This window comes from Hypanus sabinus, chromosome 7, assembly GCF_030144855.1.
Source record: "Hypanus sabinus isolate sHypSab1 chromosome 7, sHypSab1.hap1, whole genome shotgun sequence".
NCBI classification, from domain to species: Eukaryota; Metazoa; Chordata; class Chondrichthyes; order Myliobatiformes; family Dasyatidae; genus Hypanus; species Hypanus sabinus.
The window spans coordinates 103,894,032-103,920,666 of NC_082712.1; the positions used below are offsets into that span (position 1 = coordinate 103,894,032).

Consider the following 26,635-nt stretch of genomic DNA (forward strand, 5'->3'; position numbering starts at 1 on the left):
ATGAGCTGAAAAATGGTAGAAGTACCATAAGACATAGGAGCAGAATTAGGCCATTTAGCCCATCAAGTCTGCTCTGCCATTTCATCACAGCTGATCCAATTTTCCTCTCAGCCCTGACCAATCAAAAACCTATCAGCCACTGTTTCAAATATACATAACAACTTGGCCTCCACAGCTACCTTCAGCAAAGAATCACAGATTCACTATTCTCTGGCTAAAGAAATTCCTCCTAATCTTTGTTCTAAAAGGATGCCCTGTTCTGAGGTGGTGTCCTCTGGTCCTAGACTCTTACCATAGGAAGGATCCTTTCCACATCCACTATCAAGGCCTTTCACCATTCGATAGGTTTCAATGAGGTCACCCTTCATTCTTCTGAATTCTAGTGAATACAGGCCCAGAGCCATCAAACACTCTTCATATGACAAGCCATTCAATCCTAGAATAATTTTCATAAACCTCCTTTGAACCCTCTCCAGTTTCAGGACATCCTTTCTAATGTGAGGGGCCAAAAACTGATCACAATACTTCACCATCAGTGAAGCCCCACCAGTACTTTATAAAGTTTCAACATTACATCTTTGCTTTTATATTCTAGTCTTCTTCTTGTTTTATGGCGGTTGGCACTCAGCTGAATGGTGCATTACCACCACCTTCTGCTCCGGAGTGTGGATCAGACGATAGACTTACATTCTAAATCCCTTCACCTACACTTTATCCTTCCTTCTTTAGCAATCCTAGTACCCTATTCCTGCTTATCCATCATATCCTATTAAAAACCCCAGTATCCCTTAAGAAAGCTAAAAGTACCCTGACCTGTGCTCTCTCACCCATGTCCAGTAACCCTTATAGTGTGAATTCCTGCAACCCCAATTCCCTTAGATTAACTCTCATAATCTCTCTCTGTATTCTAGTCCTCCTAAAATTAATACTAACATTGCATTTTCCTTCCTCACCACAGACTAAACCTGCAAACTTACCTTTGGGGAATCCTGCGTAAGGACTCCCAATCCAGAATAGCAGATTCTCTGGTGGGTTCAACCACTAGCTGCTCTAAAAAGCCATCTTGTAGGCATTTTACATTCCTCCTCATGTAATCCAGCACCATCTTGATTTTCTCAATCTACCTGCATACTGAAATCCCCCATGACTATTGTAATATTGCCCTTTTGGCATGCATTTTCTCTCATTGTAATTTGCAGACCACATCCTTACTACTGTTTGGGGGCCTGTACAAAGCACCCATCAGGGCATCTTTACCCTTGCAGTCCCTTAGCTCTATCCACAATGATTCAACACCTTCCAACCCCTATGTTACCTCTAATGATTTGATTTCATATTTTTTTTTAAACCAACAGAGCAACACCAACCCATTCTGCCTTCCTGCCTGGCCTTTCGATAAAATGTGTATCCTCTGACATTAAGCTCCCAACTATAATCTACTTTCAGCTATGATTCAGTGATGCCTACATCATACCTGCCAACCTGCAACTGTGCTGCAAGTTCATGTACCTTATTCTGTACAGTGCATGCAAATATAAATATCTTGAGTCTTGAGTTCACTCACCCTTTTCGATTTTGTCTGCCCTTCATGTTGCAACTCATCATGTTGACTGTAATTCTGCCTTATCAGCCTCTCCTCACTATACACTGCCTCTGTTTGCAAACCGCGTACTTCATCTTCAGCACTGTTATCCACCTGTGGAATTCAAAGTGTGAAGTGTTCTATGGTAGGACCAATCAGGGGAGGTTTTATGCAGTGAGTGGTAGGGCATTGTGGAATGTGGTAGAACAGTAGGATATGGGAATACTGGTCCATAATTTGTTGAAAGTAGCACCACAGGCAAATAGGGTTGTAAGCAGCTTTTGGCACATTGGCCTTCATAAATCAAAGTTATGTTATAGTTGTACAAGACATTGGCAAGGCCTATTTTGGTGTATTGTGTGCAGTTTTGGTCACCTATCTGTAGGAATGATGTAAGTAGGAAAATTTACATATATGTTGCTGAGTCTGGAGGACCTGAGTTACATGGAAAGATTGAATAGGTTAGGACTTTATTCTTTGGAACGTAGAACATTGAGGTGAGATTTGATAGAGGTATACAAAATCATGAGTGGTATAGATAGGGTAAGTGCAAGCAGGCTTTTTTGAGAGGTTGGGTGGGACTACAACCAGGAGTCATAAGAATGTGGAATGAGCTGCCCGCACAAGTGGTACAGGCAAGCTCGATTTGAATGTTTAAGAGAAGTTTGGGTGTAAGAGTATGGAGGTTATGGTCCTGGTGCAGATCAATGGGAGCAGGCAGCTTAAAAGGCTTTGAAACCAACTGGATGGGCCAAGAGGCCTGTTTCTGTTCTATACTTTTCTATAACTCTCAGATGAGGACATATGGCACAGTGCTGAATTAGCAGGGTTGAGTACGGCTCCTTCGGCAGTGAAATCTAAGTACGGAGCAATTCACCGGCGGTTGGGCCTGGGTCCTAGTGCAAGGTTCAGACAATCTAAGTGCTGTCTGGATAGTCTATGGGCTTCTCTCTCCATGACGCTAGGCTGTAAGACTACCCCCAGCTGTTGTGCTTTGTGTCTGTGAACTTTGTGGCGATCTAATAAAATGAACTGAATACCAAGGCTTTGGGCTCCAGCGATTTGGATCCAAGAACTCAATTTAGTTTGGAATGCTGAAGTTGTTGCTCACTTCTATTGTTTATATGATTACTTTGTATTTCACCCCTCCTTCTTTCTGGGCTCTGGGGGTTTTGGTCTCATTTTGTTTAACTGGGTTCTTTTAGGTTCCTTGCTTTGTGACTGCCTGTAAGCAATCAAATCTCTTGGTAGTATCATTTGTACTTTCTTTGTTAATAAATGCACTTTGAAGCTTTGAAATTCCCTATTCTCGACTCAGTCCTCAGTCGCTGATTATATGATAACAGAGTATGGGAAAAAGCCCCATGGCCAAATTAACATGGTGCCAATGCTCCACGCCAGCCTCTTCACACCTCTGGTACTTTTGATCCCAATAATCATTTTCCACAAGTGTGCTCACATCTTCCCATTAACTAGTCATCATTTCTTTAATGAAAAGGTCACAAATAATCAATATATGCTCATTCCATACCTCTATGATTGTAGATCTAGTCTTATGAGTGAGTTAGGGCTTTTCTCTGGAATGGAGGATGAGAGGTGACTTGATAGAGGTGTACAAGACAATAAGATGCATAGTTAGAGTGGATAGCTAAAAGCTTATTTCCACAGCAGAAATGGCATAATTTCTGAATGGAAAGAGTTAAGTTTTTTTTTTAAAAATAGAGTTTTTGAGTGCATGGATCACCCTGCCCAGTTGGTGGTAAAGGCAAATACATTTAAGAGACTCTTTTTAGGCATAAGGGCCTGTACCGTGCTGTACAGTTCTATGTCCTATGATCATATAGAGACAGGAGTTCTGAACACTGACCATTGTTAAAACCAGTGGATATGGGAAATGAAGGAGTTAAATCTGAGGGTACGGCCTGTATAATGTACATTTTTGATTAAACCTGGCAAGTTCTATGCACCACCTCACAAATTTATTTACTTTCTATTATTGAACACATAGATCACTTGGACAACACACTCAAAATGCTGGGTTCTTTATGAAGGGCCTCAGCACAAAACATTGACTAGTTATTCCTCTATAGATGCTGCATGACCTGCTGAGTTCCTCCACCATTTTGTTTGTGTTGCTCTGGATTTCAAAACCTTGCCCTTAAAAAAAATGCAGGAGAGTATGTGCTTTCGTTGAAAGCCAGTGCAAATAAAACTTCATTAGCACTATGCTCAACGCCACAAAAACAAAGGAGCTGGTTGTGGACTACAGGAGGAATGGAGACAGGCTAACCCATATTGACATCAATGGGTCTGGGGTTGAGAGGGTAACAGCTTTCAGTTCCTCGGCATAAACATCACCAAGGATCTCACATGGTCTGTACATATCAGCTGCGTGGTGATAAAGGCACAATAGTGCCTCTTTCACCTCAGACAGTTGAAGTAGTTTGGTATGAGCTCCCAAATTCTAAGAACTTTCTACAGGGGCAAAATTGAGAGCATCCTGACTGGTTGCGTTACTGCCTGGTAAGGGAACTGTACTTCCCTCAATCACAGACTCTGCAGATAATGGTGCGGACAGATGTGAACTTCCCACTATTCAGGACACTTACAAAGGCAGGTATGTAAAAAGGACCCGAAGGATCATTGGGAACCCAAGTCACTTCAACCACAAACTGTTCCAGCTGCTACCATCTGGGAAACGGTACTGCAGTATAAAAGCCAGGACCAACCGGCTCCGGGACAGCTTCTTCACCAGGCCATCAGACTGCTTAATTCATGCCAACACAATTGTATTTCTATGTTATATTGACTATCCTGTTGTACATATTATAAATTACTATAATTGCACATTGCACATTTAGACAGAGATGTAATGTAAATATTTATACTCCTCACGTATATGAAGGATGTAAGTAATAGAGTCAATTCAATTCAATGCAATGCCAGGATTTATGATCCAGACAGATCAAAGCCAAGGTCTGGACAGTAAGTACACACTTAAAGCACATTACAGTCAGACTGGATTGGCCATCTATTTGCAGGCATGTAACAAGACTTTCAAAGCACTTATTAAATTGTATAATTGAGGATCAAGCACTTAATACTTCATGGATTCTTATTGTTTGCAAATTTCTACAATTGTTAATTTGGTGATTTCAAATGAAATTGAACTAATGAAATGAGGGGAAAGCAAGAGAACAGAGATCAAAAGAGCAAGGAGCCCAGTGGCAGAGGAAAGAATGCAATTTGGTCTTCTTATACCAGACCACTAATTCCATTAAGCTTCCATAGATAATAGTGAACCAATGAGATAACCTTATTCAAGTAATGTAATACCCACCATTGACACTAAAAACACACAAAAGCATCTGCAATCACACAAACACTGAATGATTACATGTATGCAGGAATTTACAGTAATTTGTGAACCCTTTCCAGCACCTGGCTTTCTGCACTATAGTTACTCTCAAAATGTGGTCAGATCTTCATCCAAATCACAATAACAAACAAACACAATCTGCCCAAACTAACAACAATTGTTCTCATCAATGTTGAGTACACCATTTAAACAATCAGTCTAGGTTTAAAAAAGTATGTGAGCCTCAGGGGTAATGCCTTCTACAAAAACTATTTGGAGTCAGGTGTTCCAATCAATGAGGTTGGAGAAACATAAAATAAACTCTGCAGGCCAGGCAGCTTCAGTGGAAAAAAAGTACAGTCGACGTTTTGGGCAGGACTGGAGAGGAAAAAAAAGATGAGGAGATTTAAAAGGTGGGGGAGTGGAGAGATAAACACAAAGTGACAGATGAAACCAGGAAGGGGAGGGATGAAATAAAAGCTGGGAAGTTAGTGGGAGAGATACAAGGCTGGAGAACGGGGACTCTGATGGGAGAGAACAGAAGACCATGGAAACAAGAAAAGGAGGAAGGACCACCAGAGGGAGGCAATGGGCAGGCAAGGAGATAGGTGAGAGGGGGAAAAGGGGATATGGTGAAGGGGGGGCATTGCTGGGAGTTCGAGAGATCGCTGTTCATGCCTTCATGCCATAAGGTTGGAGTCTACCCAGATGCAATATAAGGTGTTGTTCCTCCAATCAGAACTTGGCCTTATTGCAACAGTAGAGATGGCCATGGATTGACATATCGGAATGTGTAGCCACTGCTTCTTCTGGTGGATGGAGTGTAGGCAATCAGTGAAACGGTCTCCCAATCTACATCAGGTCTCACTGATATACAGGAGGCCACACCAGGAGCTCGGTGAAATGGTCTCCCAATATGGCTTGGGTCTCACTGACATACAAGAGGCCACACCGCTCCCTACACAACTCCCTTATCCATTTGTCCCTTCCCGCTAATCTCCGTCCTAGCACTTATCCTTGCAAGTGAAACAAGTGCTACACCTGCCCCTGCATCACCTCTCTCACTACCATTCAGGGCCCTAAACAGTCCTTCCGGGTGAGGTAGCACTTCACCTGGGGTCATATACTGTGTCCAGTGCTCCCGGCATGGCCTCCCACCAGAAGAAACGGGTATTCCCAGTGGCCACATATTTTAATTCCACTTTCAATTTCCATTCTGATATGTCTGTCCATAGCCTCCTCTACTGTTGCAATGAGGCCACTCAGGTTGGAGGAACAACACCTTATATTCCAGCTGGGTAGCCTCCAACTTGATGGCACGAACATCGATTTCTCAAACTTCTGGTCATGCCGCCCACCCTCTTATCCCTCTCACCTTACCTTCTTGCCTGCCATTGCCTCCTTCAGGTGGTCCTCCCTTCTTTTCTTGCTTCCATGGCCTTCTGTTCTCTCCCACCAGACTCCCCCTTCTCCAGCCCTGTATCTCTTACACCAACTTCCCAACACTTTACTTCACTCCCTCCCCTCCTGGTTTCACCTATCACCTTAAGTTTCTCTCTCCCCTCCTCCACCTTTTAAATCTACTCCCATCTTTTTTTCTCCAGTCCTGCTGAAGGGTCTCAGCCCAAAACATCAACTACACTTTTTGCCAAAGATGCTGTCTGAGTTTCTCTAGCATTTTCTGTGTGCTGTTTGGATTTCCAGCATCTCAAGATTTTCTCATTTGTAATGAGATTGGAGACACACAAAGTCAGGTTATTGACAGAGCTTACTCTTCTCAAGAAAGGTCTGTTTATATGCACACCTCAATCAAAACAACTTTCAGAGGACTTCAGAATAAGAATTATAGAGATGCACAAGCTGGAAAAGGCTACAAAAGCGAAGAAATTTAGTACTGTTGCTACTCTCCTTAGGAGTGGGCATCCATCAAAGATCACACCAAGAACACAACATGCAATGCTGAAGGAGGTGAAAAAGAACCAAAGGGTAACAGAAATTTCTAGAACTTGCTAAATCTCTGTTCATATGTCCATTATAAGAAAAACACTGAACAAGAAGGGTGTTCATGGAAACCAATGCTCTCCAAAAAAAAGCATTGTTGCATGTCTCAAGTTTGCAAAAGACGACCTGTTTCAGAACATTTCTGGGACAATGTTTTGTGGAAAAAAGGCACTGCACACCAACACCAAAATCTCATCCTAACTGTGAAGCATAGTGGAAAGATCATGGTTTGGGGCTGCTTTGCTGCCTCAGGGACTGGATAGCTTGCAATAGTTAAGGGAACAACGTTTTCAAAATTGTATCAAGACATTTTACAGCAGAATGTCAGGGTAGCAATCCGTCACCTGAACCTTAACAGAAATTTGATAATGCAACAAGACAATAGTCCAAAGCACGAAAGTAAATCAACATTAGAATTGTTTAAAAATAATTTCATGTGTTGGAATGACTAAGTTAGACTCCAGACCTTATCTCAATTGAGATCTTGTGGCATGGCCTCAAGAGGGCTGTTTATGTTAGGTATCCCAGAAATACTGATGAACTGAAATAGTTTTGGATGGAGGAATGACCTAAAATTTCTCCTCGCCATTGGGGAAGTCTGATTAGCAGCTACAGGAAGTATTTAGAAGAGGTTATTACAGCTAAAGGAGGTTCTATCATTTATTAAATACATGGGTTCACATACGTTTTCCAGCCTGGACTGTGTTCAAACTAGGTAATTGCAAAGGGTTCACAAACTTTCTCTTGGAACTGTATAAAAATACCAACAAGCAAATGAAAGTAAAACTATAAGGAAAAAAGCAATTTTACAAGCCAATCCATACTTACATCTCCTTTCATCATCCGGACCCTGGCCAGCCACCATCCACAGGGCTCATGTTCATTAGCTCTTGAATATACCTGGGACATTGACAAAACAAAAATCACGTGGTGATCTTGGGAGAGGGTTATTTTGGAAAAACCAAATCTCATCATTCCAACGACGAACTTGAGCAACAAAGGGAGAACAGCTAGTCAGGATGTCAGTATAGTGCAACCAGAAAGATTTGGCTTATTCAGGTTGAATGCAAGTTATGTAATGAAGTGGCCAATATTGCCAGTATAACTCTATCCCTTGAGGTTCATTCTTCGGGCTATAGGAGCAAAGCAATAAGCCGACACCAAAGCTGCAAACTTATGTAATGGATTATGCCACAATTGGTGTGCATCAGAACATATGGGAAGACCACAGAACAGACTGCAAAGTGAAAATCAATAAATCAAGGTCAATTACAGAGATATATATAGCTCAACCAGAGCAAAGCAAGTTCCCCTCAATAAGAACAATGGTGATCAATCCAGTGAACAGCACTGGATCAATTGTGAGAATGCGGCAGTCTGATTGATCACTCAACTGAATCGATTCAGCCTCCTATGAACAGAAGGACCCCCTCTTTTCACATTGGTTTTATAATGCATACGTTTTTCAGGTTCAGTTTGTCACTCCACACTGCAAGTTGCCCCATGTACCTTGGCTAACATGACTCAGTAAAAATGTTAAATTATATTGTTCTGTTGTCATTCTTGCTCCATGCATATATGTTACCTTCCAAAGGCAAAACATCCCACATTTTTAACCAAATGCCATGTAACTGTAATGTGTGATGGTACACTGCCTTTCCACCATGGTTACATAGCGTAACTACAGGCAAGGAACATTATAGTTGTCCAGTACAGCAGGAATCTACATTTACACTCACTAAAAAAAAACACGAAATGCTGGCAGAACTCAGCAGGCCAGACAGCATCTATGGGAGGAGGTAAAAACGACGTTTCGGGCCGAAACTCTTCATCAGGAGTGAAGTAACATGGGATGGTCAAAGGGGTATAAGAAGTGGGGGGAGGGATGAAGTAGATAGCTGGGAAGTGATAGGCTGGAGGGATGGGCTAGGGCAGGGGTCAGCAACCTTTACCACTGAAAGAGCCACTTGGACCCGTTTCCCACAGAAAAGAAAACACTGGGAGCCGCAAAACCCGTTTGACATTTAAAATGAAATAACACTGCATACAACGTTTTTTTTGCCTTTATGCTATGTATAAACAAACTATAATGTGTTGCATTTATGAAATTGATGAACTCCTGCAGAGAAAACGAAATTACATTTCTGCATGCAACAAAAACATTTTGAACTCCGAAAAAAAGACGTTGGGTTGAAAGTTACTTTTAAGTAAAATATTCAATGTCTATTTGAGTCCTTCTTGTATTTATGAAAAACGCCGAACTTAAATTTTCCGCCAGCAGCAAACCAAAAATAACGTCAGCCAGCTGTCATCCTGAAAAATGAAAGGACTATTTCACTGAACAATGAAAAAATATGAATATAAGTAAAATAATAGGCAATTAAAATATTTATCATACTTGGTTAATGGGATTTCTGCTCCTGGACCTCAGCGCACAGCGTCTGCACATCAGGGCTGTATGATGTCACCTTCATCTTTACACAGGATCGCAAGCTGTCATCTGTGAGGTTTTCAATATCACTCCATTTGTGTTTCTGAGCAAGAACGGCCTTCTGACGGGCAACATCTTCAAGGTCTGCTGTCAAGCGTCTAAACTTGGACACCCATATGTCTTTGTCGGCTATGTCGGCCAGTTCCATCTCAAGATCAGGTTGACTCACACCTGCCAATGCAGTCGTATTCAGTAGGGAAGGATCGATGCTTAAGGGAGTGACCGGGAAGGATAATGTGTTTTTTTCCTCTCTGAACTCACAGAAGCGTTTCCCAAACGATGTTTGCATTGCGATGATTGCAGAATGTAAATACTCCGAAATTATCATGTCGTGACCTTGTTTGAACTCTCTCAAATTGGGGAAGTGAGACAAAGTGCCTTTCTGTAAATCTCTGGCAAGCACTGTCAACTTGCGCTCGAATGCCAAAACATCCTCCAACATGTGCAGGGCTGTACGTCCTTTCCCCTGAAGAGCTGTGTTCAGCGTGTTCAGGTGCGCTGTCATGTCTACCATGAAGTGTAGCTTTTCCAGCCACTCTGGCTGTTCCAGCTCAGGAAAGGTGAGCCCTTTGCTGCCCAGGAAAGTTTTCACTTCTTCCAGACACGCGACAAAGCGTTTCAGCACCTTCCGTCTCGACAGCCAGCGATAAAAACACGTTGTAGCGGTGTAAGTAAACTGCAGTCAAAGATAGCTTTATTCGAACTAAACAGCCTTGCTTTTCAGCTTCCCTCAACCCAGCCCCCATGGACGCAGATGCTGCAAAAGACGCGTACTCACAAACCCCCGTAGGCTATCTCCCTTAGCCGGAATGCTGGCTAATTGTGAGCAGTTTTATGATGTGGCAGGAAATGTGTCGCTACACTTAGGTTGTACAAGATCACCATAATTACATTTCAAAAGCTAACAAACTAACATAAAATACATTTTAATTAAATACTGACCAATTATTTCCCAAAGCCACAGGGAGCCGCAGCACAGAGGTGAAAGAGCCACAAATGGCTCGGGAGCCGCAGGTTGCCGACCCCCGGGCTAGGGGGAAGGTGGAGAATTATGGGAAATAAAAGAGAAAGAAAGGTAGGGCTGGGGGGGGAGAGATTATAGTGAGGGGGGAAAGAGAGAGAAAGAGAACCAGACTAAAATAATAGATAGGGATGGGGGTAAGGGATATCAACGGAGGTCAGTGAATTGGATGTTCATGCCGGCAGGAAGGAGGCTACCTAGGCGGGAGATAACGTATTGCTCCATCGACCTGCGTGTGGCCTCATCTTGACGGTACAGGAGGCCATGGAGAGACATGTCGGAGTGGGAGTGGTCTGTGGAATTGAATTGTGTGGCCACAGGGAGATCCCGCCACTGCTGGAGGACCGAGCGCCGGTGTTCGGAGGAAGTCTCCCAGTCTGCGGTGGGTCTCCCCAATGTATAAATGGCCACATCGGGAGCACTGGATACAGTATATCACCCCAGTTGACTCGCAGGTGAGTGGGTTACACTCACTGTTGTATTGCAAAAGCTCCCTGGTATATGTGGAAAGATACTGCAATTAAGGTTTTTCCCTTCAGCCTCCCAGTTTCAGATTTCAACATATTCAAATTCAAAGTAAATTTATCAAAGTACATGTATGTCACTATATACTACCTTCAGTTTCATTTTCTTGCGGGCATTCACAGTGCAACAAAGAAATAGAATAGAATCAATGAGGTAGCGTAGCAGTTACCATGACCCAAATACAGTTCATGGCGGAGTTTGATAGTGCGAATGTACTGGTGAGGTGTCCATGATATTATCGAGAAGGGATGGTTGATTTTAAAGTTATCATGGAATAAAATACAAATATTAATAATGGAAACTATCAAGAGTGCAGAGGAGATTTACAAGGATGTTGCCTGGATTGGGGAGCATGCCTTATGAGAATAGGTTGAGTGAACTTTGTCTTTTCTCCTTGGAGCAACGGAGGATGAGAAGGGACCTGATAGAGGTGTATAATATGATGAGAGGCATTGATCGTGTCGATAGTCACAGCCTTTTTTCCCCAGTGCTGAAATGGCTAACACAAGAGGGCACAGTTTTAAGGTGCTTGTAAACAGGTACAGAGGAGATGTCAGGGGTAAGTTTTTTTTAAATGCAGAGGAGTGGTGAGTGCGTGGAATGGGCTGCCGGTGACAGAGTTGGAGGTGGATGCAATAGGGTCTTTTAAGAGGCTCCTGGATAGGTTCCATAGAACTACGGCACAGTACAGGCCCTTCAGCCCTCCATGTTGGGCCAACCCATATAATCCTTTTAAAAAAAAGTACTAAACCCATACTACCCCATAACCCTCCAATTTTCTTTCATCCATGTGCCTGTCCATGAGGCTCTTAAATACCCCTAATGTTTTAGCCTCTACCACCATCCCTGGCAAGTCATTCCAGGCACTCACAACCCTCTGTGTAAAAAACTTACCCCTGATGTCTGCCCTAAACTTCCCCCCCTTAATTTTGTACATATGCCCTTGGAGGTTCACAGAACTTAGAAAAAAGAGGGCTATGAGTAACCCTAGGTAATTTCTAAAGCAAGTACATGTTCGGCACAGCATTGTGTGCTGTAGGTTTTCTATGTTTCTAATTCCATTGCCTGCTGTAAGTTTGCATGTTCACCCTGTGAGCATGCAGGCCTTCTACGAGTGTTCTGTTTTCCTTCCAGTTTAAAGACATACAAGTTGTTATATTAATTGGTCATTGTAAATTGTCTTGGGTTATATAGGTGGGATGCTGGGTGGCACAGCTTGTAAAGCCAGAAGGGCCTGTTCCGCACTCTCTAAATAAAAATAAACGACAAAGATCAACAAGCAACCGATGCGTAAAAGATGAGCATCACCAATACAAAAAGGATAATAGTAAATACTAAGAACATGAGTTGTCGAGTCCTTGAAAGTGAGTCCATAGATTGTGTTTAGTGTTGGGATGAGTGATGCTATCCAAGCTGGTTCAGGAGTCTGATTGTTGTTGGGTAATAACTGTTCCTGAATCTGGTGATGTGGCACCCAAGGCAGTGTTTCCTTCCCAATAACAGCAGTGAGATAAGCATGACCTGGATGGTGGTCGCAGGGGGGTGGGGATGGGGGAAGAGACGTCCTCTCTTGTGGCAGCACTTCTTGTAGATGTGCTCATAGGTGGGAAGAGCCTTCCCTGTGACTGGCTGCATTGTAGTCTGTTCTTCAGCACTGGTGTTTCAATACCACAACTGGTTCAGTTCCTGTCAGTACTCTTGGAAAGACTCAGCACATCCTCTAGTTTCCAAAAAAAAATCAAGCTGGAACAAAGCAGCACTGGGTATGGCCAACTCCACACATTCCGCACAAGTTCCATCCTCAGCTTGTGCCTCGTGGAGTTTGCATGTTCTCCCAGACCACATAGGATTCCCCGAGTCCTCTGGTTTCCACATTAAATTACTCCAAGTGCGTAAGTGAGTACAAATTCTGAGGGGAGTTCAGACTCAATTATTTATCACAGATACATAGAAGCATACCACGAAATGCATCACTTGTATTAACAACCAACACAACCCAAGGATATGCTGCGGGCAGCCTGCAAACATCACCACAAATTCTGGCACCTACATAGCATGTCCATAATGTTCAGCAGAACACAAAACAGTAAGGCAGAGCATTTCCCACCTTCCCACCCACACACAAGCAAGTCTCTGCCTCCACAACCTTGGCCTCAGATTCTCAGACATCAAGTTAACAGGAACATAGGAAGAATAAAATGAGGCCTGGTGGACAGGAAGTGCCCATTTCCATGCTGTTTTCTGATTACAACTATTAAACGCTCTTGCCTGAGATGCTTATTTACAGACTTTAAAAGTTTCTGTAGATGCTCATGTTTCAGTAGTTTACTACTGTGCAGCTAGGTAAGCAAATTTTGGTAAGCATTCAATTCAGGAAAATCAGCTAAATGGGGAAAAACTAACCCTGTAAGTATCAATACAAGTTGCCAGCAAACAGGCAGTTGCTAGCACTAAAGCTCATTGAGTTCATCAGCTTCAAGTGAGTTTGCCCCAAGAAAACTTACTTGCGTGAACAGAGCTATCCTGGGGGGGGGGGGGGGGGGGTGGAAATCAGATGTTGCTAATCCAGCAAGGAAAAACGGATACATCAGTCATAAAGTATAAAGTAGATTAGATTCTTGCAGAAAGATTTCATAGAACACTACAGCAGAGTACAATACAGACCCTTTGGTCCATGATGTTGTGCCAAACTTTTAAGCTACTCCAAGATCAAAGCAACCCTTCCTTCTCACATAGCCCAGCAGTTTTTTCATCCATGTGCCTATGAGTCTCTTAAATGCCTCCAATGTATCTGCCTCTACCACTATTCCAAGCAGGGCATTCTATGCACTCACCGCTCCCTATGTAAAAAAAACTTAACCCTGACATCCTCCCCTATATTTTCCTCCAGTCACCTGAAAATTATTTAGACCCTGGCTCTGGGCTTTAGTGCTCTCTATGTCATGACTGTAATATCATTACAGCAACATGCGCGATTCATAGGAGTCAGCCAAGCAGAAGAAGTATCACAAACTTGAGAAAATCTCCAGAAGCTGGAGATGCAAGCAACACACAAAATGCTGGAGGAACTTGGCAGGCCAGGCAGCATCTATGGAGAAGAATAAACAGTCAACATTTCAGGGCTAGAAAGGGGAAGAAAATAGAGTAAGACGGGGAAGGAAGGAAGTGGTACAAGGTGATAGGAGGGGGAGGGGTGAAGTAAAGAGCTGGGAAATCAATTGGTGAAAAGGATAAAGGGCTGGAAAAGGGAGAATGTGATAGGGGAGGACAGAATACCACAGGAGAAAGGGAAGGGAGAAGAGCACCAGAGGGAGATGATAAGACAATAAGACGTAGGAGCAGAATTAAGCCATTTTTCCCCTCCTCAGCCCCACTCCTTGGTCTTTTCCCCATAATCTTTGATGCCATGTCCAATCAAAAACATATCAATCTCTGCCTTAAATACACCAAAAGACTTGGTCTCCACAGCTCTGTGGTAATAAGTTCTACAAATTCACCATTCTGGCTAAAAAAATTTCTCTGCATCTGTTTTAAATGCTTGCCTCTCTATCCAGAGGCTGCTACCTCTTGTCCTCGACTCTCCCACCATGAGAAACATCCTCTCCACATTTACTGTGTGTTTCATATCTTTTACTATCTTTTCTTTCAGTTAGTCCTGACGAAGGGTCTCGGCCCGAAACGTCTACTGTACTTCTTCCTAAAGATGCTGCCTGGCCTGCTGAGTTCCACCAGCATTTTGTGTGAGTGGCTTGAATTTCCAGCATCTGCAGATTTCCTTGTGTTTACAATGACTTCTAACATTGCATTTGCCTTCTTCATCACTGACTACCTGCAAGTTAATGGACAGGTAAGGAGAGAAGGAGCGAGAGGGAAATAGGAATGGGGAATGAAGGGGGTGGGCCATCAGGTTGGAGGCCACCCAGATGGAATACCGGGGGAGGGGGCAGAGGCAAATCTAACAGACTGTTATATTCGACTACAGCAACAAGGTGATACTTTCTTCAATGGGGCACCCTTTTTGGCATGTGGAAGAGACAAATTTAAGGCTGGAAGTGTGATTTTGTGGTATAGGACCATAGTGTGCAGTCTCAAAATAGAAGATGAGGAGAAATTTCTTTAGCCAAAGGGTTAATGAATCTGTGGAATTCATTGCCACAGGCAGCCGTGGAAGCCAAATAATTTCTTTTGAACTTACAGTCCTTTAACATCTTGGACTATTTTTACTGTGCCCATAGTCTGTTTTTTTAAATCAATTATGCTACTGTTTGCACTGTTGTAACTACATGTTGTAATGTGGTTTTGCGCAGGTCTTGTAGCTTTAGTTTTTGGTCTTGTTTTTGTCTGGTGGATTTGGAGCTCCTTTCTGGGGAATGCGCTAGATGGTAGCGCAATATTAATACGCAGCAGCCTCTCTGGACTCTGGATTGGGGATTGCCAAACGTTACATGGATTTTCTGGTGTAGTCTGTTTGTGATATCATTCTGGGGGAACGTTGTCTCATTTTTTAACTGCATTGCATTTGTGGTTTCTAAATGACAATAAACTGAATCTGAATTGGGTATTTTTAAAGTGAAGGCTAATAGGCTCTTGATTAGCAAAGGCAAAGGTTATAGGGAGAAGGCAGGAGAATGGGGTTGAGAGGGGTAATAGATCAGCCATGATCAAATGGCAGAGCAGACTTGATGGGGCAAATGGCCTAATTAAGAGCTTCCCAGCACAATCCTTGCAAAACAACTCATTTCATTCTATGTTCCAATGTACATGAGATAAATGAAGCTCTTTAATTCTGCTCATGCTTATGATTTAAAGTGAAGATGACCAGACACACAGCTGAAACACCTGATAGATGCCTCCTCGCGGTCTGAAGGGGGTGAAAAGGTTTAAGGATCCAGTGAATCTATATCATGAGTAGCAGCATTTGATTTTGAACTGGGAACTTGAAGGCCTTGGAGGCCAATCTCCGACCACCCAGCCAAAGGTTAGATTTCTCATATATCCCATCACTGAGGCCACATGGGTATTTAAATTCATGCCAGCTTTCAGAGTATTCTACTCAGTCTCACCTCCTCACGTCTCTGTAATATCCCACATGTTCATCCCCATTTATTTTCTTGCCACACACCTACACTATTTACTGATCAAAGAATCAACCAGGTGGGAGGAAAATGGAGTGGGCAAATTCATTTGTTACAGAGAAAATAGGAAAACCCTATAGACAGCATCCATGATCAAATTCTGGTTTCTGGTGGTGTAGAAGCTGGAATTAGCAGATTTTCCAGTCAGAGCCTCAATGGATTATGCTGTATCAATATCAAAAAACAATAAATCTTGCTGTTTACACTGACTTCGCTTTCACTCAGGGAACACCACCACTGGTGAAGGGACTCATGTTCAATCTGGGGCAGCCCACTGACCTTGACCCCCACCAGACACTCAGCTCTCACCTGTAGCTCCAAGTAGCTGTTTGCCTGCGATAGTAAGGTGCACCATCTTGACAGGTGAACTAGACCACTTGAGGGTTGCAGCTGGGCTTAGTGTGCAAAGTCAGATGAGATCAAAACTGATATCCAACATGAAGGTGATTCTGCGATGCTTCATCGAGAACAAAGGGCATGCCAGCTCACAGAAGTAACCATAAGTCAACCAGTGCAACCACAACCCCAGTTGTGACAACTACTCGTGCCACTGGACCTGGAATTCCAAGGTCAACAGTGGAACTGTCCCAGTGGGTTTTTCCACATCTAAAAACTCACCTACACAGGTTCCTTCATGCAGTTCAGAACATCTGCAGCACAACTTTGAACTGATTCTACAAACCCCATTTCCAGAAAAGTTGGGATTTTTTCCAAAATGCAATAAAAACAAAAATCCGTGATATGTTAATTCATATGAACCTTTATTTAACTGACAAAAGTACAAAGAAAAGATTTTCAATAGTTTTACTGACCAACTTAATTGTATTTTGTAAATATACACAAATTTAGAATTTGATGGCTGCAACACACTCAACAAAAGTTGGGACAGAGTTAAAATAAGATTGAAAAGTGCACAGAATATTCAAGTAACACCGGTTTGGAAGACTCCACAGTAAGCAGGCTAATTGGTAGCAGGTGAGGTATCATGACTGGGTATAAAAGTAGCGTCCATCAAAAGCTCAGTCTTTGCAAGCAAGGATGGGTCGTGGCTCACCCCTTTGTGCCAAAATTCATGAGAATTGTTAGTCAGTTCAAAAGGAACATTTCCCAATGCAAGATTGGAGAGAATTTAGGTCTTGCAAAATCTACAGCACATAATATTGTGAAAAGATTCAGCGAATTCAGAGACATCTCAGTGTGTAAAGGGCAAGGTCGGAAACCACTGTTGAATGCGTGTGATCTTTGAGCCCTCAGGCGGCACTGCCTAAGAAACTGTCATGCTACTGTGACAATTATAGCCACCTGGGCTCGGGAATATTTTGGAAAACCATTGTCACTTAACACAGTCCATCGCTGCATCCAGAAATGCAACTTGAAACTGTATTACGCAAGGAGGAAGCCATACATCAACTCTATGCAGAAACTCCAGCGAGTTCTCTGGGCCCGAGCTAATCTCAGATGGACCGAAAGACTGTGGAACTGTGTGCTGTGGTCAGATGAGTCCACATTTCAGCTAGTTTTCGGAAAAAACGGGCCTCGAGTTCTCCGTGTCAAAGATGAAAACAACCATCCTGATTGTTAACAGCAAAAGGTGCAAAAGCCAGCATCTGTGATGGTATGGGGGTGCATCAGTGCCCACGACATGGGTGAGTTGCATGTATGTGAAGGTACCATTGACTCTGAGGTGTATATTAGGATTTTAGAGAGACATATGTTGCCATCAAGGTGACGTCTCTTCCCGGGACGTCCATGCTTATTTCAGCAGGACAATGCCAGACCACATTCTGCACGGGCTACAACAGCTTGACTTTGTAGACACAGAGTATGTGTGCTTGACTGGCCTGCTGCCATATTGAAAATGTATGGTGCATCATAAGGAGGAGAGTCAGACAACGGAGACCACGGACTGTTGAGCAGATGAAGTCTTATATCAAGCAAGAATGGACAAAATTTCCAATTGCAAGTCTACTACAATTAGTTCCAAAACAATTAAAAAGTGTTACTAAAAGGAAAGGTGATGTAACACAATGGTAAACATGCCTCTGTCCCAACTTTTGTTGAGTGTGTTGCAGCCATCAAATTCTAAATTTGTGTGTATTTACAAAATACAATTAAGTTGGTCAGTAAAACTATTGAAAATCTTTTCTTTGTACTTTTGTCAGTTAAATAAAGGTTCACATGAATTAACATAACACAGATTTTTGTTTTTATTGCACTTTGGAAAATATCCTAACTTTTCTGGAAATGGGGTTTGTACAAGCTACAGACTCACTTTCAAGGACTCCTAACAACTCATGTTCTGTGTGTTATTTTTAATTTGCACAGTTTTTCTTGACTGGCACATCAAAGCACATCAGGTTTTGTCTATATACAGCTTGTTGCAACTTCTATTGTATTTTTTGCTGTAAATATCTGAAACATGTATCTCTCATAACATGTCACTCTTTGTATTGCTTTTCATAATTGCTTTTCTCTAAGTACCAGCAAGAAAATTATTCTAATGTATTGAAACAAATACATCCTTAGACAATAAATTCACTTTGAACTTAAGTGTTAGCATGAGGATTCTCATCTCCCAATGTCTGACAGTCAGTAATCAGCAAGCTTCAAGTGCAGGCTATGTGACAGCACAGAAAATTGGTACCCATCTTACCTCGACCTCATCTCCTTCGCTGATCTCTTTGTTGAAGTCCGCAGGTGGGGGCAAGCGCACATCACTGAAGGGAAGCTGTTGTTCAGGTTGCCAGCTGGGGAGAGTGCAAGAGCAGGATTAATGCAATGAGTTGGAAGGAGCAACTTTAATGGCCATCTACACTAACATGGATTAGAGATGTGTTGGTCAGGGGGAACATGCCACAAAAACCCAGGGGAGAGTTTGTGTGCATGTGACCTTGGACCCACTGAAGGTGGTGTCTGCCCCCCAGACTCAACAAGGATCGAACACTGTTTCAAAGACTGGGCCCGATGACTTTGGAGAGGGTAACGTTGCCACATGCAACGAGATAGTGAAAAACCTGTCGTGCATACTGTTGATACAGATCAGATCGTTACAGAGCATCAAAGATCAACTTTATTCATCATATACATTTACATGTATTAGGAATTTGCAGTAGTGTGTTGGTCAGAGTGTGACATGCATCAAAAAGTTAAATTATGGGTTAAATTACAGATATAGAATAAAATGTGCATAAATACTGGCATATATTTATCAAATGTTAAAAGACCTCAATAGAGTGGAAGTGGGGAGGATGTTTCCTATAGCAGGGAAATCTAGGATCAGAAAGCACAGCTTCTGAATGGAGACACATCCATTTAGAACAGTGAATCTGTGGAATTCATTGCCACAGACAGCTGTGGAGGCCAAGTCACTGGGTATATTTAAAGCAGAGGTTGATAGGTTTTTGATTAGTCAGGGCATCAAAGGTTACATGGAGAAGGCAGGGGAATGGGCTTGAGAAGGATAACAAATCAGCTATGATGGAGTGGCAGAGTAGACTCTACAGGCAGAATGTAATCAATATTAAAAAACTGGTTTAAAATGCATGGTTATGGGGATAATAGGTAGAGGGATGGAGGGACGAACTGGTTGTTCAGATTAACTGCCTTTTAGGTGGCATGGTTTTTGTTTTAATAGCCAAATGGCACTTCCCAGACAGGAGCTATTGGAAAAGGTAGTTTGCAGGGTGAGTAGATTTTTCATGCATACTTCTTTGTCCTGGACACACAGACAAGTCCTGCAATGATGGTAAACTGCAGGACTACCATTACTGTAGGAAAAAGATCCCAAGTCTTCCAGCAAACACCCAGCCCAAGAAAGATTGTGGGGATTATTGCACATCTTCCAAACTCAATGCCCGAATGACAGGCCTCCATCACATTCAAAGTGTTTAGCACATGCTAAGAATCCCAGCCACTTTTGGACCTACAGAGTGGTAGCATGAGAACAGAGTCCTACAAAGGTTAGAGCAATGCAGACTCCTCATACAAGGAAGGATTATTAGGGTGATGAACACCATTTCTAATCTTGAGCTCTGATGACTCAGCAGGGCTTGGCTGTGCTGTGCAGATCTTGGATTGGATGTGTATAGTCCATTTCAGACGGGTCAGCATTTATACCATTAAAACAGGCTGTCAAATGAAAATGGACAAGACTTGTATATTTGTACTGTTTGATTTAGTTTTTCAATACAGGTACCACTTGTTACTGGAAAGCACAGGAATGGCTTGGCCAAGGTGCATCTGAAATCTTTCTAACCCTCTAAAGTAAAATACATCAACCCTGATTTAAGTGAGATGAGGTTCCTGGGAACCTTTATCACACAGCTCCAAAAAGCAGCATTTATGGGAAGAAGTACCCTGACTATCACCTCCCACCCCTGTCAAAATTCTAGTCTCTTGTTTTGCCTCTGTGCAATTCAAAGGCTGAAGCAGCTGCCATTATCACCAACGCCACCTCGCTCTACACAAATGTGGTGGTTTAGGAGGCATAAGAGACACTCGATACTTGTCATTGTCCTAACATGAAACGACCAAACCGGAAGAAGTTTAATGTAAGACCACACCAGGTGAGATTTACCAGGATGCTGCCTGGATTAGAGGGCATGTCTTACAGGATAGTTTGAGCAAACTGGAGTTGCTCTTTGGAGTAAAGGAGGATGAGAGGTGACAATATAGGTGTACAAGATTAAGAGGCATAGAAGGAGTGGATAGCTAGAGACTTTTTCCCAGGGTGGTCAAGGCTGATACAAGGGATCATAATTTTAAGGTGATTGGAGGACATTGAGTTGGGGGAGGGGAACATCAGAAATAATTTTTAAAAACAGAGTGGTGGGTTCATGGAATGCACTGCCAAGACTGGTGGTAGAGACGGCTATATTAGGGACACTTAAGAGACAGCCACATGGAATAAAGAAAAATGGAGGGCTATGTAGGAGGAAAGGGTTAGATTGATCGCAACACTGTAGGCCAAAGGGCCTGTACTATTCTAATGTTCTTATTTTATAACTGTCTTCTATTTGGCTTTCTGTAGGATTTAGTATTTAATTCACACGTCAATGTTCGCCAAACATTTGCCAAACAGGGACAATCCACCAATATTCGCCAATCAGCAATCCAGTTTCCATGACTGTGACAACCAGCACACTTGCTGCCTGCAATCCCGAGAGCATTCCACTGTGTCCAGACTATTAATAAAAATAACAAGTAGCACGAAACACCATTAGTAACCATTAGCAGATCCGATCTAGTGATTTAACAAATTCTGACTTTGGGCATTTAGCCAATTGTCAATCAACTGCAGCACAGCATTGGAATTGGTTTATTATTGTCACATGCACCAAGATACAGTGAAGAGTTTGTCTTGAATATTGTTCATACAGATCAGAGCATTACCGTGGATTAAGGTAGCGCAAGATAAAACAAAGTGCAGGATTATAATGAGGTAGATTGTGAGGCTAAGAGTCCGTCTTATCATACAATAGATCCATTCAAGAGTGTTTACAGTGGGATGGAAGCTGTCCAGGTACTATGTGCTTTCAGGCTTTTTAAAATTTTCTGCCCAATGGGAGAGGGAAGAGAGAATCTCTGAGGTGGGTGGGGTCTTTGATTATGCTGGCTGCTTTACTGAGGCAGTGAGAAATGCAGACAGTGCATGGAGGGGAAGCTGGTTTCCATGATGTGCTGAGCTGTGTCCACAACTCTCTGCAGTTTCTCATGGTCACGGGGACAGCAGTTGCTATAGCAACCTGTAATGCATTCAGAAAGATTGCTTTCTATGGTGCATCAATAAAACTTGCTAAGAGTTGACAGGGAAATTCCAAATTTCTTAGGCTCCTAAGGATTAGAGTTTTTTGGTTATGTCATCGATGTGGTTGGACCAGAACAGGCTATTGCAAGAACATTACCAAGAACTCCACAAGATTTCCTACAGTGCAGAAGGCTCTTGCATGAATTTTTAATCAAAATCTCACAAGTCTGCATAGTCATTCTACTAATTTGCTCCCATGCACTCATCCCATGTAACCAGAAACAGAAGAGAAAATCTGCAGATGCTGGAAATCCAAGCAACACACACACAAAATGCTGGAAGAGCTCAGCAGGCCAAGTAGCATCCGTGGAAAAGAGTAAGCAGTCGATGTTTTGGATTGAGACCCTTCATCAGGACAATGTAACCAGAGCAATGTTGTGTGATCCTGGAACGATGCAGGGATGTAAAAGAGAACCTTATCCTTTGAATCAAAGCTGAACTTGAACTTAAGTGTCTTACTCAACATCTCTTGAATAATTATGAACTTCTGTAGCTGTTGTAGAATATCTGGCAAGTAAACATCTTGCATTGTATCGTTTATCTGTACTGCACTCTTTTGGTAGCTTTTACACTTTATTCTGCATTGTTTTACCTAATTCTGGCTCAAAGCACTGAGTAATGATCTGATCTGATCTGATCATCTGATTACCAGTGTGCGCAACAAGAGTTTCACTATCTTTGTATATGACAATAATAAACCATATCACTATCACAGCCTCAAAGCACAAACAGGTCTCCATGCCTCTGTATCCAAACATCACATAGTCATCAATACTCATTGCATTTCCCCCTCTCACCCCCCACACTCACGCCAATAGTGTGATTCAGATTTTTTTTAAAGATGGAGCAGTGATCACTTATGCTGATGTTAGCCTACATTGCTACATTTAAATAACCAAGACAGCATCTTCAGTGAAATGGGGATAGAATCATTTGAATAAACTCAGTGATGTTGTATCCCCTTCCCAATCCTAAATTTTCAGCCTGAGTCAGAGAACGTAGAACAGATCCATAATGTCCGTGCCAATTCACACTGATCCCCTCTCATGCTCCCTCCCTGCTCATTTGTTTGTCTAAATGCCTCTTAAACGTGGCTAATCTAACTGCTTTCACCACTTTCCCAGCAGTTATCATTCTTCTTCTCACCTGAATGCTTTGCTCTCCAGTATTTGACATTTCCATCCTGGGAATAAGAACAATGTACCTTGTCTATCCCTCTCAATTTTATGAACTTCTAGTAAAGGCACTCCTCAGCCTCTGATACTACAAGAGTTTGTCCAACCACCTCATAGCTGAAGTCATTGGCTAGACCAATTTAAGCTAACTTCACACATCCATCCATTCATTACAGCACGGAAACAGGCCATCTTGGCACTTCTAGTCCGTGCCGATGCTTACACTCACCTAGTCCCACTGGCCCACACTCAGTCCATAACCCTCTATTCCTTTCCTGTCCATATAACTATCCAATTTTACTTTAAATGACAATACTGAACCTGCCTCTACCACTTCTACTGGAAGCTCATTCCACAAAGCTACCACTCTCTGAGTAAAGAAATTCCCCCTCGTGTTACCCTTAAACTTTTGCCCCCCCAACTCTCAAATCATGTCCTCTTGTTTGAATCTCCCCTACTCTCAATGGAAAAAGCCTATCCACATCAACTCAATATATCCCCCTCATAATTTTAAATACCTCTATCAAGTCCCCCCTCAAACTTCTACGCTCCGAAGAATAAGGACCTAACTTGTTCAGCCTTTCCCTGTAACTTAGGTGTTGGCGCGTGGCCTAGTGGGCAAGGCATCAGACTAGTAACCTGAAGGTCAATGGTTCGAGCCTCAGCTGAGGCAGCGTGTCTGTGTCCTTGAGCAAGGCACTTAACAACACATTGCTCTGCAACGTCACCGGTGCCAACAAACTGCCCTTCCCTTGGACAACATCTTGGGCAATCAGCTTGGGCAACTGCCGGTCTCCCATACAACCCTGCCCAGGCCTGTGCCCTGGAAACTCCAGGCGCAGGTCCGTGGTCTCTCGAGACCGATGGATGCCACCACCAGGTACTGAAACCCAGGTAACATTCTAGTTAATCTTCTCTGTACTCTCTCTATTTTGTTGACATCCTTCCTATAATTCGGTGACCAGAACTGTACACAATACTCCAAATTCGGCCTTACCAATGCCTTGAACAATTTTAACATTACATCCCAACTCCTATACTCAATGCTCTGATTTATAAAGGCCAGCACACCAAAAGCTTTCTTCACCACCCTATCCACATGAGATTCCACCTTCAGGGAACTATGCACCATTATTCCTAGATCACTCTGTTCTGCTGCATTCTTCAATGCCCTACCATTTACCATGTATGTCCTATTTGGATTATTCCTACCAAAATGTAGCACCTCACATTTATCAGCATTAAACTCCATCTGCCATCGTTCAGCCCACTCTTCTAACTGGCCTAAATCTGTCTGCAAGCTTTGAAAACCTACTTCATTATCCACAATGCCACCTATCTTAGTATCATCTGCATACTTACTAATCCAATTTATTACCCAATGACCCTGCACCTTTCATTCTTTCCTCTTTCTGCAGCACCTCATTCCCCTAAGTACACTTCTGAAAACCATCCTAAGACATCCAAATCGAATGAAGCTCCAAGCACATGGAGTAACTGATTCTACATTCTACAACCTACAGACTCACTTTCAAGGACAACTACAACTCGGTTAGTATTATTTATTTTTCATTTGCATAATTTGTCTTTTGCAAAGTGATTGTTTACAAGTCTTTGCAAACATTGATTTTAATAAATTCTATTGAATTTCTTTATTTTCCTGTGAATGCCTGAAATAAATGAATCTCAGGGTGGTCTTTGGTAACATTTGTATTTTGATAATAAATTCACTTTGATTTTGAGAGTCTTGCTTTTCCTACTGGTCACCTGCAGTGAAATTAGTCTTTTCTGCCCCACAGAAATACCATCAGTAAAATCAGGGTAAGAATGGAGATTTGAGCAAAATCTTTGTCTACTGAACAATGCAGGCTTGTGGACCCACTCAGGAAGTTTTGGGAAGTAAAAGCCACAAGGTCTAAAGGTCAGGGGAAGACTGCTGTTGGACTAATGAACATTTACCAAACAGAAAGCAGCCTAATCCATTACTTGTGGCTCAGAGAATTCAGGGGTTCATGTCCAAAAATAACAGGTTGACTGCTGGAAGTGGCATTTAAGAGATTACAGATTAGATGTGTCACGCATACATCAAAATGTATTGAAATGCATCAACAGCCAACACAGTCTGAGGATTGTGCTGGGGGCAGCCTGCAAGTGTTGCCATACTTCTGGCACCAAAGCACACCCATAACTTACAATGCCTCATCTGTACATCTTTGAAATGTGGGAGGAAACCACAGCACCTGGATGAAATTCATGCTGTCATGGGGAGAACACACAAAATCCTTAGATACAGCAGGAATTAAAGACTGATCAGTGATCAATGACACTGTGCTAACAATTACACTAATATACAGTCCATACATAAGAACATAAGAGATAGGAGCAGGAGTAGGCCAATCGGCCCCTCAAGCCTGCTCCACCATTCAACAAGATCATGGCTGATCCAATCTTAACTCTAGTTATCACCGAATCCCACAAGGCAACAGTGCCAACCAACAGGGCACCATGCCGCCCATTTTATTTTATTATTCATCCCGCCCAAACCCATGTAATCACCCGGGGAAAAAAAAAACGATTTGCCAATTGAGGAGAAAACTGGCCCAGGAAATCACATGGCTGATCTAAACCTAGCCTCATGTCCACTTACCTGCTCGCTCACCGTATCCCCTAATGCCATTTTTATCCAGGAAAATGTCTATCTCAGTTTTGAATTTATTGAGTGTAGTAGCTTCCACAGCTCTCTGGGGCAGTAAATTCCACAGCCCCACTACTCTCTGAGTGAAGAAATTTCTCCTCATCTCAGTCCTGGAATGGCATCCCCTTATTTTAAGATTATGCCCCCTAGTCCTATTTTCACCCATCATCGGGAACATTCTCCCCGCATCCACCCAATCAAGCCCCTTCACAATCTTGTATGTTTCAATAAGATCGCCTCTCATTCTTCGGAACTCCAATGAGTAGAGTCCCAATCTACTCAACCTCTCATCATACATCAACCCACCCATCCCCGGAATTAACCTAGTGAACCTTCTCTGCACTGCCTCGAGAGCCAGTATGTCCTTTCTTAAATATGAACACCAGAACTGCACGCAGTACTCCAGGTGTGGTCTCACCAATACCCAGTACAACTGCAGTAAGACCTCCCTGTTCTTATACTCCATCCCCCTAGCAATAAAAGCCAGCATTCCATTGGCCTTCTTGACCACTTGCTGTACTTGCATACTAAAGTGAATGTACTGTAGTCTACTGGAAACTGAAAACACTTGACACTGAGTTGATTGGCCCTGGTCCATAGGAGGTTTATGTTCCTGGGAAGAAAGGGTTAAATACACTCAATGACCACTATTAGATACAAGGGTGGAACCTGGTGTGGTCTTCTACTACTGTAGCACATCTACTTCAAGGTTCAATATGTCATGCATTCAGAGATGCTTCACTGCATACCACTGTTGCAACACATGGTTATTAGAGTTACTGCCGCTTGCCTGTCAGCTTGACATACTCCGAAACTCCTCTGACCTCTCATTAACAAGGCATTTTT

The 26,635-nt window shown here is 42.6% G+C and overlaps 1 protein-coding gene across 4 annotated transcripts in view; it reads right to left on the bottom strand.

The window, feature by feature from the left end:
* The window catches only part of LOC132397071 (RNA-binding protein FXR1-like), a 190,519-nt gene that overhangs the window by 53,688 nt on the left and 110,196 nt on the right, over nucleotides 1–26,635 (bottom strand). For all 4 annotated transcript variants that reach the window (XM_059975330.1, XM_059975329.1, XM_059975328.1 and 1 more), the window contains 2 exons: nucleotides 18,767–18,860; nucleotides 7,770–7,841 (listed from right to left, as the gene is read on the bottom strand). In XM_059975330.1, the coding sequence (XP_059831313.1) occupies nucleotides 7,770–7,841; nucleotides 18,767–18,860 (166 nt within the window). The remainder of the gene's footprint in view (nucleotides 1–7,769; nucleotides 7,842–18,766; nucleotides 18,861–26,635) is intronic.